At 40.1% G+C, this 13,082-nt stretch overlaps 1 protein-coding gene across 1 annotated transcript in view; it reads left to right on the top strand.

Moving 5' to 3' along the window:
* Nucleotides 1-13,082, top strand: part of TMEM117 (transmembrane protein 117) — a 224,798-nt gene that overhangs the window by 23,857 nt on the left and 187,859 nt on the right. The window contains exon 2 of the mRNA XM_009327601.1: nt 8,256-8,388. Coding sequence (XP_009325876.1) covers nt 8,256-8,388 — 133 coding nt within the window. The remainder of the gene's footprint in view (nt 1-8,255; nt 8,389-13,082) is intronic.

The raw sequence follows: 13,082 nt of genomic DNA, 5'->3' as shown, positions 1-13,082 counted from the left end.
TGTCCCTACTCTTCTCCATAGCCTTTGTGAATATAAAAAATTACATGAACTTTGTGTAATTTTTTTCTTCAGCTGAATTTTATAAGATATCCCTGTAAATTCTTTAAAAAGTAGCCACCCTAATAGGTACAATACAATTAAGTAACATTTTCTTATAAAGTGTTCAATCAAATAAAAGGGATTTGAATATGTATAGGAAAGTTATCTTTTCCTAAAATCCTCTTGGCTAGAGGTCATGTGTGCTTTAAGTTAAATTGTATTTCCTACCTCTCTGCCTTCCTTTTCAATAATTACAAATAGAGGCACTAAGCACTTGATTCCAAGTTGTTTTGGCAGTATAAATAAGCCCTGAAGTGGCTACAAACAGCATGGCCATAGCTGCGTGATGGAACTGTAAGGCCAGATTCCTGATCTCATCAAGCTCCTGGGAAAGGCCTATAGATAGGTCTAAATGGAGGGAGGCAGACAGCTGTGCCACCTGCTCCGCTTTGCTGTAAGTTGGCTGGATAAAGCCTGGATGTATAGCCTTGTAACTGCATTAGGGCAATTACAGACCTGAACTAATAAATCCCCTGTCGCCTTCATCACCTTCAGTTTACTGGACTGCAGAGTTGAGCTATGTGAAGTTACTTACGTAGCTGGGGGGGCTGGAACTGCACAGCTGGGTATGGTGCATTTGGAGCTCAGAGAGTCATTAGAAAATATGTCTGTGTTTGTGTAGCCATTTCCCATGTGTCTACCTTGGGATTAATATTGGGAATTTCTAAAATAGTCTTACTGTCTCCTATTAATTCTTTAATGTTACGGTAGAGCTTAGAGGCCATAACCAAGACTAGATTCTTGAAACAGTGTGCTTTGCAATTGGTGTGAGCGACTTACAGGGTGGACACAGGGGAACGGGTGCAGAGATAAAAAGAACCTTTCCTGAGGTAACATAATAAGCAAGGGAAGAACACAGGGGGGTTGACCCCCAGCTTGATCCTATAATAAGACCTCCTGGTCTTCCATCAGAAGAATCTGAAGACTCTTCTACAATCAGGACCCAGTTTTACTGCATGCGAGTAGACACAGTCAGCATGCCCTGCTATATCCTGAGGCCACTGGAGCTACCCTGGTGTCCAGTAGATCTGCATATGTGCTTTAATAATTTTCAGAAGTGACATGTTTTTTATATCAGACAACAGCAGGTTTTCTGCCTACCGTCTTAGCACCAACAGAATAACTTGAGCTACAGGATGTGAATAGATCATCTTCACAGTACAAGTCCAAAATTTTGCATCTGTCGTTTAAGAAAACTTTCTTTTTCTGAGCGTTGCTGTGTTCACTGCTAAGTCCACGTATTCTTAAACAAAGCCAGCCAACACACATACACACATCTTAGCAGTGGCAGAATGAGCAACAGCACCATGACATTATCCTGTGACAGATGAGTTGTATATGTTGTTAGTGCTGACTAAGAACAGACTTGCCAGACTTTGATGAAAGTAGGATTGGGCTTTCAAGGCTAAAAAATACTTCCGATTTATTGAGATCAATTTTTCAGCTCAATAGTTTCAGCCATTGATGGAAATGGCCATGAACATTAAATGGACAGAAAGAGCAATCACATGATGGGGTATCCAAAATTAAAGGAATATCTCTGATTTGATGAAGGGCTTGATATTAGAATACTACACATATGCCCAGGAAAGAGTTGAAGCTTATGGGCTCCATCACCCATAATTAAGACAAGAAAGCATGCTAAATTCATGGGTAAGAATTTTACGTTTCTCCTGTAAGAAGCAGTCTAATGAATCCAACCATCTTATGGGCTGTGGATCTAAAGATGCTAGAAAAGTTTTAATTTTTAAGAAAGTGTCCTGTTTGATTGACTCAGTTTTTGTACCTGCTTATTGGGTTGTCTCTTCTCCTGGACCTGAAAGAAATATGGCTTAGATCTGTGACTCTCTGACAATTAATATCTACAAGCTCCTCTGTCATTGTCACCAGCAGCATCTGCACACCGTTATAGAAAGTCAAGAGGGTTTCAGCTGATGAGCTGATTTACTGCCTGGTTTGTTGTAGGGCCCTAAATCCTGAAGTCTCTACTTCCCTGTGTCCCCCTTTTACCTGTGATGTGGCCTCCAAAGTCTTGGAGTAGATAGAAGACCTTGTTTCAGTCAAAAATTACTTTTTTAGGAAACTTCTTTCGGAGCTAAGAAACACTGTGTCACTGAAAAGAATCTTGACTTGTGTATATAACTAATTGTAGCTCACAGTTTATCACTGGTAGTCATTCATATGGCATTTAACTTGTATTTGCAAAGTTCCATTAGGTTTAGTGTGTTTGTTTATTTAAAAATATATAATTTTGTATGTGCAAATATATCCTAGGAACCATATTCTTCCCTGTCATACCTGTGGGTTTTTTTGACATCTTTCATGAGGTCATAATAAGCGATTAATTTGGCCTGAAGTAAAAAAAAGATTAAGCTGAGTTAACAGCTTATTTTATGTAGTTTTATTCCTTATCTACTCTCTTTGCCCTTTGCTCCTTTTTGCTTGTTGTTCTTTATAGTAGAAGTCCTGATTTGACATGAACGGTTTCATTTGTTGGGATTACTCTGAGAATTTTGTTTGCCTGTTTGCAACTGTATTTGAATCTAGTACAAATCTATTCCAGTTGCCAGATAGGTTTTCCATATTTCTGACTGTTCATACACCAATACATTTCTGTTACGTGTGCTCTCAAAGCATACCCTTTTAGCTCATCTTATCAAATTAATAAAGCATTTCACAGGGAGTCCTAGGTTTAGTTATAAAAATATCAAGCATTATTTGCAATTTTTACTTACCTGTTAGGTAGTCACCTCATGCATTCCCTTTTTATGTTCAGCTGAATTGATATGAAAGGATATAATGCAATGTGAGTATTAAGTGGAGCATTTCACATATTTTAGTTCAACTGCATTTAGCGTATTACACATACTAGTCTGACGGGAACAATAAGTAATACACAGCAGTGTTTGTATACAATTAGGTAAGTAGAGTGTGCTGATACCCAATTCCTTTCTTCTTAATGACTCAATCTGTATTGTGATTAAGCTACTATTTCTTTCATTAAAAAACGATGTTCATGTACTTACTTGAGAGTTAATGAAGTCCTATATGGCAAACATAAGCTACAGTAGAAGGATAGTTAAGGTGTAAGAATTTGCCTACCAAAGAAAACATTTGTGAAAAAGTACTTAAAAAATACGAAATTTATACATATGTATGTATTAATCAGTGTGTATAGCTAAATAGAGTAAATTACATTGTTTTGGAGAATACAGGTGCAATTAATACTTCATAAATCTTTCTCTTACCTGTTTTAGAAAGGTTGGAATTATCTATTTTACAGAGGTCTACATTCCCGGCTATGCTTTTCTTCTCCATTAATCTGGACCTTCTAAAATCACAACTCTATTTTGCGAGTACTGTTTTAGTCCGAGGTTTTGGTAATATGCCATATGCAGTGGCAGCTCTTCAGAGAGCAGGTGTCAAACTGCAAGGGAGATATCTTTTATCATTAAGCCCCTCCTCTCAGTAAGTCAGGATACATTGCTATTGCCATGGCAGCCTCTGCTTGCTTTTTAGGGAAGGACAGACCTACTGCACATCCCAGTCTAGACAGGCCTGGGGCTGTTTCCAGCAGTGAAAGAGAGGAGTACAGGGGCTTGAGGCATGTATGTGTGTGTTTGCACTGTTCCTTTCTTGCCCCTTCTTCACTGCCAGAATCCTTGTTATTGCTGCCCTACTACTGGACCGCTCCGTGGACCTGTGTTGCTCTTGCCCCACCACAGAGCTTGGTTCACCCCACCTACCTACCTATCACTTCTGCTGCCCCACAGTTCCCACCTCATTGCAAAATCCCAGCGCTGTCAGATAACTCCCATCCTCCAACCCTGCTTACTCCAGAGCTCAAATTCTACCTACCGCTTCAGCCCATAGCTCAGGTCTGCTCCAGGTTCTCCAGTCTTCCTGCCCCAGACCTGCATCTCCAGTCTTCAGCAGCACACACCAGTCATGGGATCTTCCTGTTTCATTCCCTGAATGAGCACCTCATATTTCTTACTTATTTCCCCCACATTATAGCTTCACCATGTGTCCAGCCCCGATCCATGCTGAAACTGGACTTTTCATCGCACAGATCCCCCTTCCCCAGCCACTCTCCTGAGTATTTTACTGCTCCCAACCTAATCCTGTCTCCTCACTAACCTATGCCAGAGCATCAGACGGTCTGTTTCCTTTCTTCCAGCCTAGAGTGCCCATTTCTCCATCCTACAATTACCAAAGGCTTCATGCCCTCAAGTCCATCCAGGTCTATTCAAGAGCTCTGGCTCTTGAATTAAGATGTTACATTTCCCAACCCTTTCCAGTCTCACTGTTACCTTCTCCTCACCAACCCTAGATTTTGCAGTTCAACAACACCTCCCAGAGATTGCCTCCATCCCAGACCATTCTGCTTCTCAGCCTGCTATATCACCTCTCTTGATACTTCCTGTCCAGCTCGTCATCTTCCTTCTGTTTTTCCTATTTTGACATCTTCTAGTACCTAACCGCACTAACTCATCATTAGATGCTGTCCTTCACCTTACTGCTTGAATTATCGGTTGTCTTCCTTACCCCTCTTGGCTTCTGCTGTGGCATTATCTGCCTTGCAAAAGCAAATTCCCATCTCTTGCACTGGTGAGGCTTTCAGTACCCCAAACAATCGAAGAACACGTTAAAAAATCCACCTGGTTTTAGAAAAGAAAAATTATTTCTGGAAAAAAGATAGACCATCTATGGTAACCCATGATAAAACAATGATACTCTGTTAGTTACAGGGGGATGCAAGTGTGAGAGATGGTGAGCTACGCAAACTATCTACCAAAATCAGTAGAGATTAAAGGAGAGCTGCTAGAGGACAGAAATGTGAACACAAAAGGAGATCAAGATGTCAAGAAGAGTATGAACAACTGGACTGAGGTGCGTGATACTCACCCAGATGAGGAAGAACTAGTATGGCTGAGCTTTAATAAGGAAGTGATCATTAGAAATTCTGGTAAGAACAGCTCAAGGGGCTGTACCAGACTTGTAGAGGTCCAGGAGAAAAAAACTCCAGACAGTGAATAAACAGTGTGCCTAAAGAGTTTAGAGATGAAAGACAAAAATGTGATAGGGTATTCTTGCAGAAGCAAGTATAGAGGCTATTACAATGCTAAAAACCAGTAGATATGTTTGTTTTAGGAAAGGAGAGGGCTGGACAAGACTGAGAGATTCAGAAGAGGAAAAGAGGGATGAGAGTAGACATAAAGAAGATTTGGAAATTGGATAGAATGAAATTGTATGGGCAGGTGAAAAGGGTAAAGGGCTACAGAAAACAAAGAGGTGAGAGACTCCTGTGTTTCTGATAATGAAGAAGAACAAAGAGAAAAAGGTAAGAGGAGAAGACAGAGAAGGAAAGCTAGTCCAGGAAAAATATGTTTCTGAAGAAAACATGACAAAAGTTTCACCTCTCACCAATAGTGAGAGTAAGCAGGACTTCTTTTCGAGTGCCAAGACATACCAGTATGCTTTGAAAAAGGCATTCTCTGCAAAATAAAGTATAACACATCACATGACTAACGCGTTTAGGTCTAAGAAAAACACACAGCACAAGATTCTACACAGACTCATACTTTGTTTTCCTAGTGAAATTAGGGAAGCATATAATGTATGTCAGGGGATATACTTCTACTTCAAATATTTCACATAAGAAAAGCTTTCTTAGACATGAAAAGGACAATGATGTAAGAGTCAGTAACCTTTTTTTAGCATTTGAAATGAATTGTAATGGTCTGTAATCTTTCTCAGCATCTCTTAACAAATACGTTTATTAGTAAGTTATTGCTGCATTCTTTTTTTTTTCCTTTGGACTTCATATTCAGTGTGTAACATTTGAAAATAGGATACAGAGAAAATGTGCATAAGGAACTGAGATTTTTCTTTATGTATGAATGGTGAAAAAAATATTAAGACTGTAGGAACTTATTTTGTAATATTGCAGTGAGGCATTATAACTCAGCATTTGACAAATTTTAGTTTAATAAACTGCTTGGTAGTTGATCAGTCTTTCTGATGTTACCTTAATAGTAAAAATGACTACTGTAGCAACTATATTGCTCTTAAACATGTTAAATATTATCTGTTGGTAGAAAGCCCTTTTGAAATCCCATCTGGGATGTTAGGTGGTGTTCTTTCTGGGAGTCAAGCACTGAAAAAAATATTCCTACATCTTTCCACCATTATTCACCCACTCCTATTTAGATTATTAATCACTGCAAATAAATAGCCTTTGAAAAAGCAGGAACCATTAAAACCAAGTATAAACTATGAAAAGCAGGATGGGGAGGGTGTTGTATTGCAGTAGGACTTTTGGGGATAGGACAATAAAATCAATCTTGCTCTGACAAATTTGTAATATTAAATTTGTGAAATGGCAAGAACATTACCATGAGAAACAATCATAGCTCAAATACTCTAGGAATGTTTAGTTCTCTGTGATGTGGTGACAACATTTGGTGTACATATCTGACTAGCAAATGAATAGTAATTACGTCATAAGTATGGCTGTAAGCTCTATTCTCTTCTGTGATATGATTTTTTTTTATGTTACCACTTACAGGTTTAATCAGTTTGTGGCCTTGTTGTGGTATAATGTAGCAAAAGTCTACATTATAAGAAAAAGAATAGTAATATTCTTCACCTTTGTGGATCAAGGACTTGAGCGCAGAGAGTAAATGATTTGTCCACTATTTCACAGGAGGTCTCTGGTAGAATTTGAAACTGATTCTAAGGCTCCTGGCACTTGCCCAGTGCGTATCACACACCCTTCCAATCTATCATCCCAGCTGAGCAGTTCAGTAGTATTGGAGTCTAGAATTTTTTCAGAGTTTCCTATGTTGACATTAAATGACTGGCAGACAAGAACATGTGGCAGCCTTGTACTACCTCACAAAATAGAGGAGCAATGAGATTGCACAGTATTGTTATCTCAATTTTACTGAGAGGAGGGGTGATTATGTATTTATTTATTACTAACCATGCATTTTTCTGTACTTTTGGGCTTAAGCAAGAGTTGTCTTTGACTCAAGGGATGGCTTTTCCACTGATACATGGAGTTTCCCTCTAGTCCAGGCAATTTATTTCATCCTCAACTGGTTCTGCAGTCACCCTCTCAGAAAAGCACTTCATCTCTTTTTCTCATGAGCCCAAAAGTCCCGAATCCCCAATTCTGTGCCAAGTTTGTGTTTTTCACAAGCTAGACAAACACATATGATGAGATCACTATTATCATGTCATATATTTGACCTGATGCTGTCTATAGTCAGTGGAAAGAGACAGGCAACCATCAAGATTAAATGACTCTCTTGTTACTGATCAATAAATAACTGGCAGCAAATAATGGATCTCACACAGCCTGAGGTACTTATGACACTTCACAATTCATAAATAGACTTGTTTCTCAAAACAGTGTGCAAATGCCACTAACACATGGCTCTTGCCTTGAGGTCTAGACTAATTCCATGAGATTTTCCCTGCTGTGGTATTTGTTTTAGAGTGTTAGGATGTAGCAGCTTCTAGAAAATGGGATAGCTTAGACAGTTGCCCTTCCAATCCATCAATTCTTCCCATTTTCACACAGATATGCAGCACTACTGTTCATTGAGCCTCAAGGTCAGCAGGGTGATGGAACTAACTCAAATGGAAAAAAAAAATTTGGTAAATTACCTTTTTTCCTTCCTAGATGGGTCAGTTCCTCACTCTTGTTTGTTTGTGCATGGCTGCTCAGCTTGCTGTGCCAGCGTGAGAGCAGAGTGGGTAGAGATGTTAATGGCTGAAACAGGGAAACAGCAAAGGCTGCTTAACCAGCATGCAGAATCACATGTAGTGTGTGTAAAACCACAGCCACAGTTTGACCAAGCACCACAGACGTGATGTGGACTCCTTCAGACCTTCAGCTCAGTGATTTTGATTGTAAGAGCCCAAATCAGTTTTTCATCAGTTTGTGGGAAGCAACCTTGTAATTTTGTAGGAATAATATCTGTTCATGCTGAACTATAGAAGAGTAGTTTGGCTGCATGATACTAAATCTGCCTTCCCCCCCGCCCCGTATGAGAAGAAATACAGTTTAGTACTCTATTTTGGTTTCGTTATCATGTATTTACTGACTGACTAAAATATGCTTTCTCGTAATATTCATACCACAGGTCAGTTGCTCCGTCTGAAAATGTTTCGAGAGGACCACGGGTCTTGGATGACAATGTTCTTCAGTACCATCCTCTTCCTCTTCATTTTTTCTCACATTTATAATCTGTTCCTCATTATGGCAGGGAATATGAGGTAGGTTACAGAGTTTCTTTTTGTCTCTTTTGCTCTAGAATATATTCTACTGGAAGATTTTCATATTATGCTGCTTTATGGTGAACAAGAGCTTACCAAAATGTAAATGTACTAGTATTCACTATCTTTTTTTATTCCTCTGCTTGCTGAATTTAGGTAGAATAGTAATTTAATTGGTTAATTAGCCAAGAGAATTAAAGTATCAGTTATAAAATGCGGGCTCCTAAACTAATGATATCAACTATTACATCAGGGTACTAATGAACATTATATCTATTTTTTTAATTTAAAATTATAGCTCAACAAATTTGATTTGAAGTTAGGGCTGACTAGTTTAAAAGTATAAGCATTACTGTTGTGCATACGCAGGAAATTCAGAGTTAAAAGAAATTGAAACATCCGAACTTGAGGAAGCTCACACTCAAAACACAAACATTAAAAGTGTACTATAGTGCTATTTTGGTTATGTATAATAATATTTGCTGATCCAGTTTGCTAAAAATATTCCTAAAAATCTATTTCTTTTTCCCATAAGGTGCTCCAACAGGGCAAAGTTATGGTTGGCTGAGGGATGAACAGCTATCTCTTTATTATGTCTGGAGTTATTTTAAATGGAGCTCTTTATATTAATTTTCTAGCTTAAGAAGACTTGCTTTCTCCTATTACCTCAAAATTAACACCACTTTCACGTGTTGATTTTCCTGAGAAAACCTACATTATTAGTCATCTAATACATACAAAATGACTTCATTGGACAAAAATACACAGTCATGTTGTTTATGAAAGGCAAGATAGCATCTGAAGAGTTTCTAGGAAAGAATAAGAAACCAAATGTGTATACGAGTTGAAGAACGGTGCAAATAACTGAATGACTTATTCTTAGCAGAATATCAGAGCCATACCAACAGAGTCTGATGAAGAGTTATTTAATTGGCCCTGGTGTGTTATGTTACAGATCTTAAGCATGTCAGCAAAAATACGCAGTGTATAAAGTCCTGTCAACAATGTGACATAAACGAAAAGGTGAGTAGGAGGCAGACTGAATGAACGTAAGCACAGACCAGCTGGCTAATCATGAGATTGTGGCAGGAAGACTAGATGTATTGATTCGAGCAAGGCAGGTAAAGCAGCAGAATCACCAAGTGTTTTAGGAAACGATCATGGTAATGATGTGGTAAATATGAACAGGTGCCCAATAAGAGGCAGAATAATCATCCCTGAAATGAGGAGGGTGGGAGCACTGCAGGTTTCTGGCTTCCCTATTTACATAGTCATACTATTATTGGTATTATGTTAAGATTTCTATTTGGTATTTCTAATGCTCCATAAACTATAACTAGCTGTTAGACAAAGCATTAACATTTTGAAAGCTTGACTCATGTCTGGAAATCAGAGTTCATTTGTCCTTGTCAACGTTCCTGCTCCCTGTATCTGTTACAAGCTTCCATTAGCTGCACTGAAGAGATTGTGCGGCAATCAGCGTCCATGTTCATGGAAATAGCCTAGTACTAAAATACTTCAAAAACTTAAAATTCCGAATTACAGAGGAAATTCAATGGCCTCATTCCCACGGCACAGTTCAGCCCCTGGTGTCACACAAGATAATATTTTTTCTGATCCTCTACAATTGGTTTTTCTCTTCTCCCAAGTGTTAAAACTGTTCCAAAACAAATCTCTCCTTATTTGAGCATAAAGCACTACTTAAGGTTACTCTGACTTTTGCAGGAAGAGCTTTTTCTGCGTTATTCTCACAGCAGCCTTGACCAGGCGTGCTCTCTAACCGCTGCTGGTCTGTTCTGACTGACTCGTCCTGCTATGCTCCCCAGGGCTCTAAACCTGAAAAACAGACGAACCTTTCCTACCTCTGGACCATTTTCACATTTATCCTCTCTATTCCACGTATTTTTTGCAGAGAAGGACCAGCTAGACCAAACACCTCATGCCTGAAGCCTGTGCCTCAACCCTGCTGGGCCTTCAGACGGTTACACAGCCTGGGCCTGATGTGGGCCCTGTGCCCAGCTCGGCTTCTGCTTGCTGTTTTCAGGGATGCGAGGCAGTAAGAAATAATAGCTGCAGACCGTTCTCCGAAAGCTTTTCAGGTGTGTTTCCTCACCAGATGTTCAGCTCTGACTACAAGAGCAGTGACCTAATATACAGTGGGTCAGTGCTGTGAAGTCCCTAAAAGGAAATGTCACTGAAAGGAGAAGAGGGACTTAAAATTTAAAAAGATACATTCCAATCTGTCACAAAATTTTCAGTTCAAATAGTCATACTTTCACCCAGCAAACAGCTCTATAATATATATTCAAATACCAGCAACTTGTTCAGCTTTTGCTCTTCCCAGCAAACTACAGTCCCTACCACTACCCTTTTTTAAGGGATACATTCACACTGTTTAGGTTTGCCACACTGAGACACATGTGAAATGTCTTTAAAAATACTTTTAAAAAAAACCCCAAATCTTGGCAACTGTAAAATATACCTTCTTAAAGATGGTAACATGACAGAACTTTAAAGCACTCCTGGCACAGGTTTCTCGAGCCCTCAACAGGATATCGCTTCTGCTGTGACCATCCACGCTGGCATGCACATGCAAGATGTATGATTCTCCTGCTCGTGAGCGACAAGGCATTTTCATTGATGAGACCAACCATCTGACATAAAGAAACTTGTCAGAATCACTCTCCTGCCAGCACACAGGGCAAGCTGAATCAGAGACAGGGCAAGGAGCAAACACATGCAAAAAAAAAGAATTTTTCACTCATTCTGAAAATGAGTCCCATCCAGAGAGGGACTGATACAACACAATGTGACGTACTTTGGCCCGGGGATCTGCTGTTCATGCTTCGAGTCTTGTGGTGGTTTTGTGCACACGAGTGGAAGTACACCATCTGTCACGTTGCGGTCTGTCACGCTTGTGCACAACAGTCCATCACACATGTACACAACGGTCCTCTGCACAGCGAGCCCGGGCAGCCTCGGGAAGAGACTAGCTGCCATCTAAAGTGACCCTCTGTGTCAAATCTGTCACTGTCTCTTTTCCTGCTCTCCACTATTCTTTGCCCTCACATGGCTGAAAAAAATCCCTCCTTCCTTTATCCATCTTACAACAGCTGTGCGAGCCTGTTTGGAGGTCTTAATTCCTACTCAGCGCTATTTCCATCAACACAGGCCTGCATATAGTGAATAGAAGTTTTTTTCTATGACTATAGGTAATAAGAAGATAGTGGTTGCTGTCTTGTGGTACTCAGCTTCTGCTTTGCTGGTTTCCCTTCTGCAGAAGTGTCTGTCAACTCCTGTCACTTCATCGTAACATTTTCTTTGACCACTGCTCTTTGACCAGTTTGCTTGGAAGCTGAACCAGAGCATTGCCAGTGGTCACTGGGTGAGGCTGAGGGGCGTGAACTCGTGGCAGCACATTGTGATCCGAAGTGACGACAAACAGTGGCTGCACAATTTTCAGGCACCACCCTGTCACACAGTTAGGGCTATGAATGCACCGCAAGGTGGCCGGGTGGCCATCTGGCTGGCTGTCCATCCGGGGAGGTCACTGCACAACCCCTCTGCAAACATTGTGTGCCACTGGCCATGTCTGGGGTCCCCCCACCCAGTCTTGAACTGTTCATACAGTCCTGAGCAGGAGATCATTCTCCAAGTACCTTAACAATCTTTGAAGATGTGAATTGGGTCCTTTGAGTGCTTATAATACCTTGTGCTGGACATTATTAATAACACACAGTTAGTTATTGGACAAGACCAATAACATTGGCCAAGGCCAAGGTTTCTGTTAGAAGCAGTAAAATTGAATAAGCAGACGTGCTGTTGAACATTAGCAGCAAACTCAAACCTAGTATGTGTGAAAGTAGCTCAGAGCCCAGCGTGCCAAAGTAAAGCCCTCAGAGGATTAAACAAGCAAATTGTTTTGCAGAGGGAAGTTCTAGAAAGCTAGGGTCAGCATCGCCTAGCTTGAAGAATTTCTTAAAACATTTTAAAACCAGGACTTCATGTAATGAATGGTAACAAGGACAATGTGAGAATAACAGAATTTTATGATAATGTTTTACGGTATTGCATGGTTTAAAAAAAATAAAGAACAAACCTCATCAGAACCCTCCTCTGTCTGCAGCTTGGAGGAAACTGGAGCAGTGTTGGGCTATTGAATTCTTAGGGCTTTCCCAGTGATTCCCAATTCACAGCATGCATATCCAGTTAGGTGCCAAGCTCCACGGTACTCTCCTATCTGAAGACCTTCCTTTACCTTTACCTTCCCTTGTAATGGATACTCTGTGCTACCTTGCCAGAGATTTGACTTCTGCCCCTGCCCTTCATGGCCTTCATTTTTCAAAATACAGTGTGGCAATGGTATTCAAATCTTGGGTAGATAAGTTAACTGTCTGGCAACTTTTGCGTAGTGCCAGTGAGCACACTCAAGTTTTCTGCCCCCTTGCAGAAGATGCTTGGAAGGCTTGTCCCAAGGCACTCCAGTGGAACACGAGATACTTGCCTTGCACTTTGTTTCCTATATTTGGCCATTTCCAATTACTCTTTTGGAGCATGAGTTGAAAGACTGAAAAAAGTAGATCAGGATTTCATTAAAAATTAAGGGTTGTAATGTGCTGGTGAGAGCTGTTAGGATTTTGAAAATGATGACTCCAGAATGATCTTGGCTTTCAAAGCAAATGCAGGTCTCCCTC

This window comes from Pygoscelis adeliae, unplaced genomic scaffold (assembly GCF_000699105.1).
Source record: "Pygoscelis adeliae isolate BGI_AS28 unplaced genomic scaffold, ASM69910v1 Scaffold113, whole genome shotgun sequence".
Classification (NCBI taxonomy): domain Eukaryota; kingdom Metazoa; phylum Chordata; class Aves; order Sphenisciformes; family Spheniscidae; genus Pygoscelis; species Pygoscelis adeliae.
This window is presented reverse-complemented; position numbering and strand designations above follow the sequence as displayed.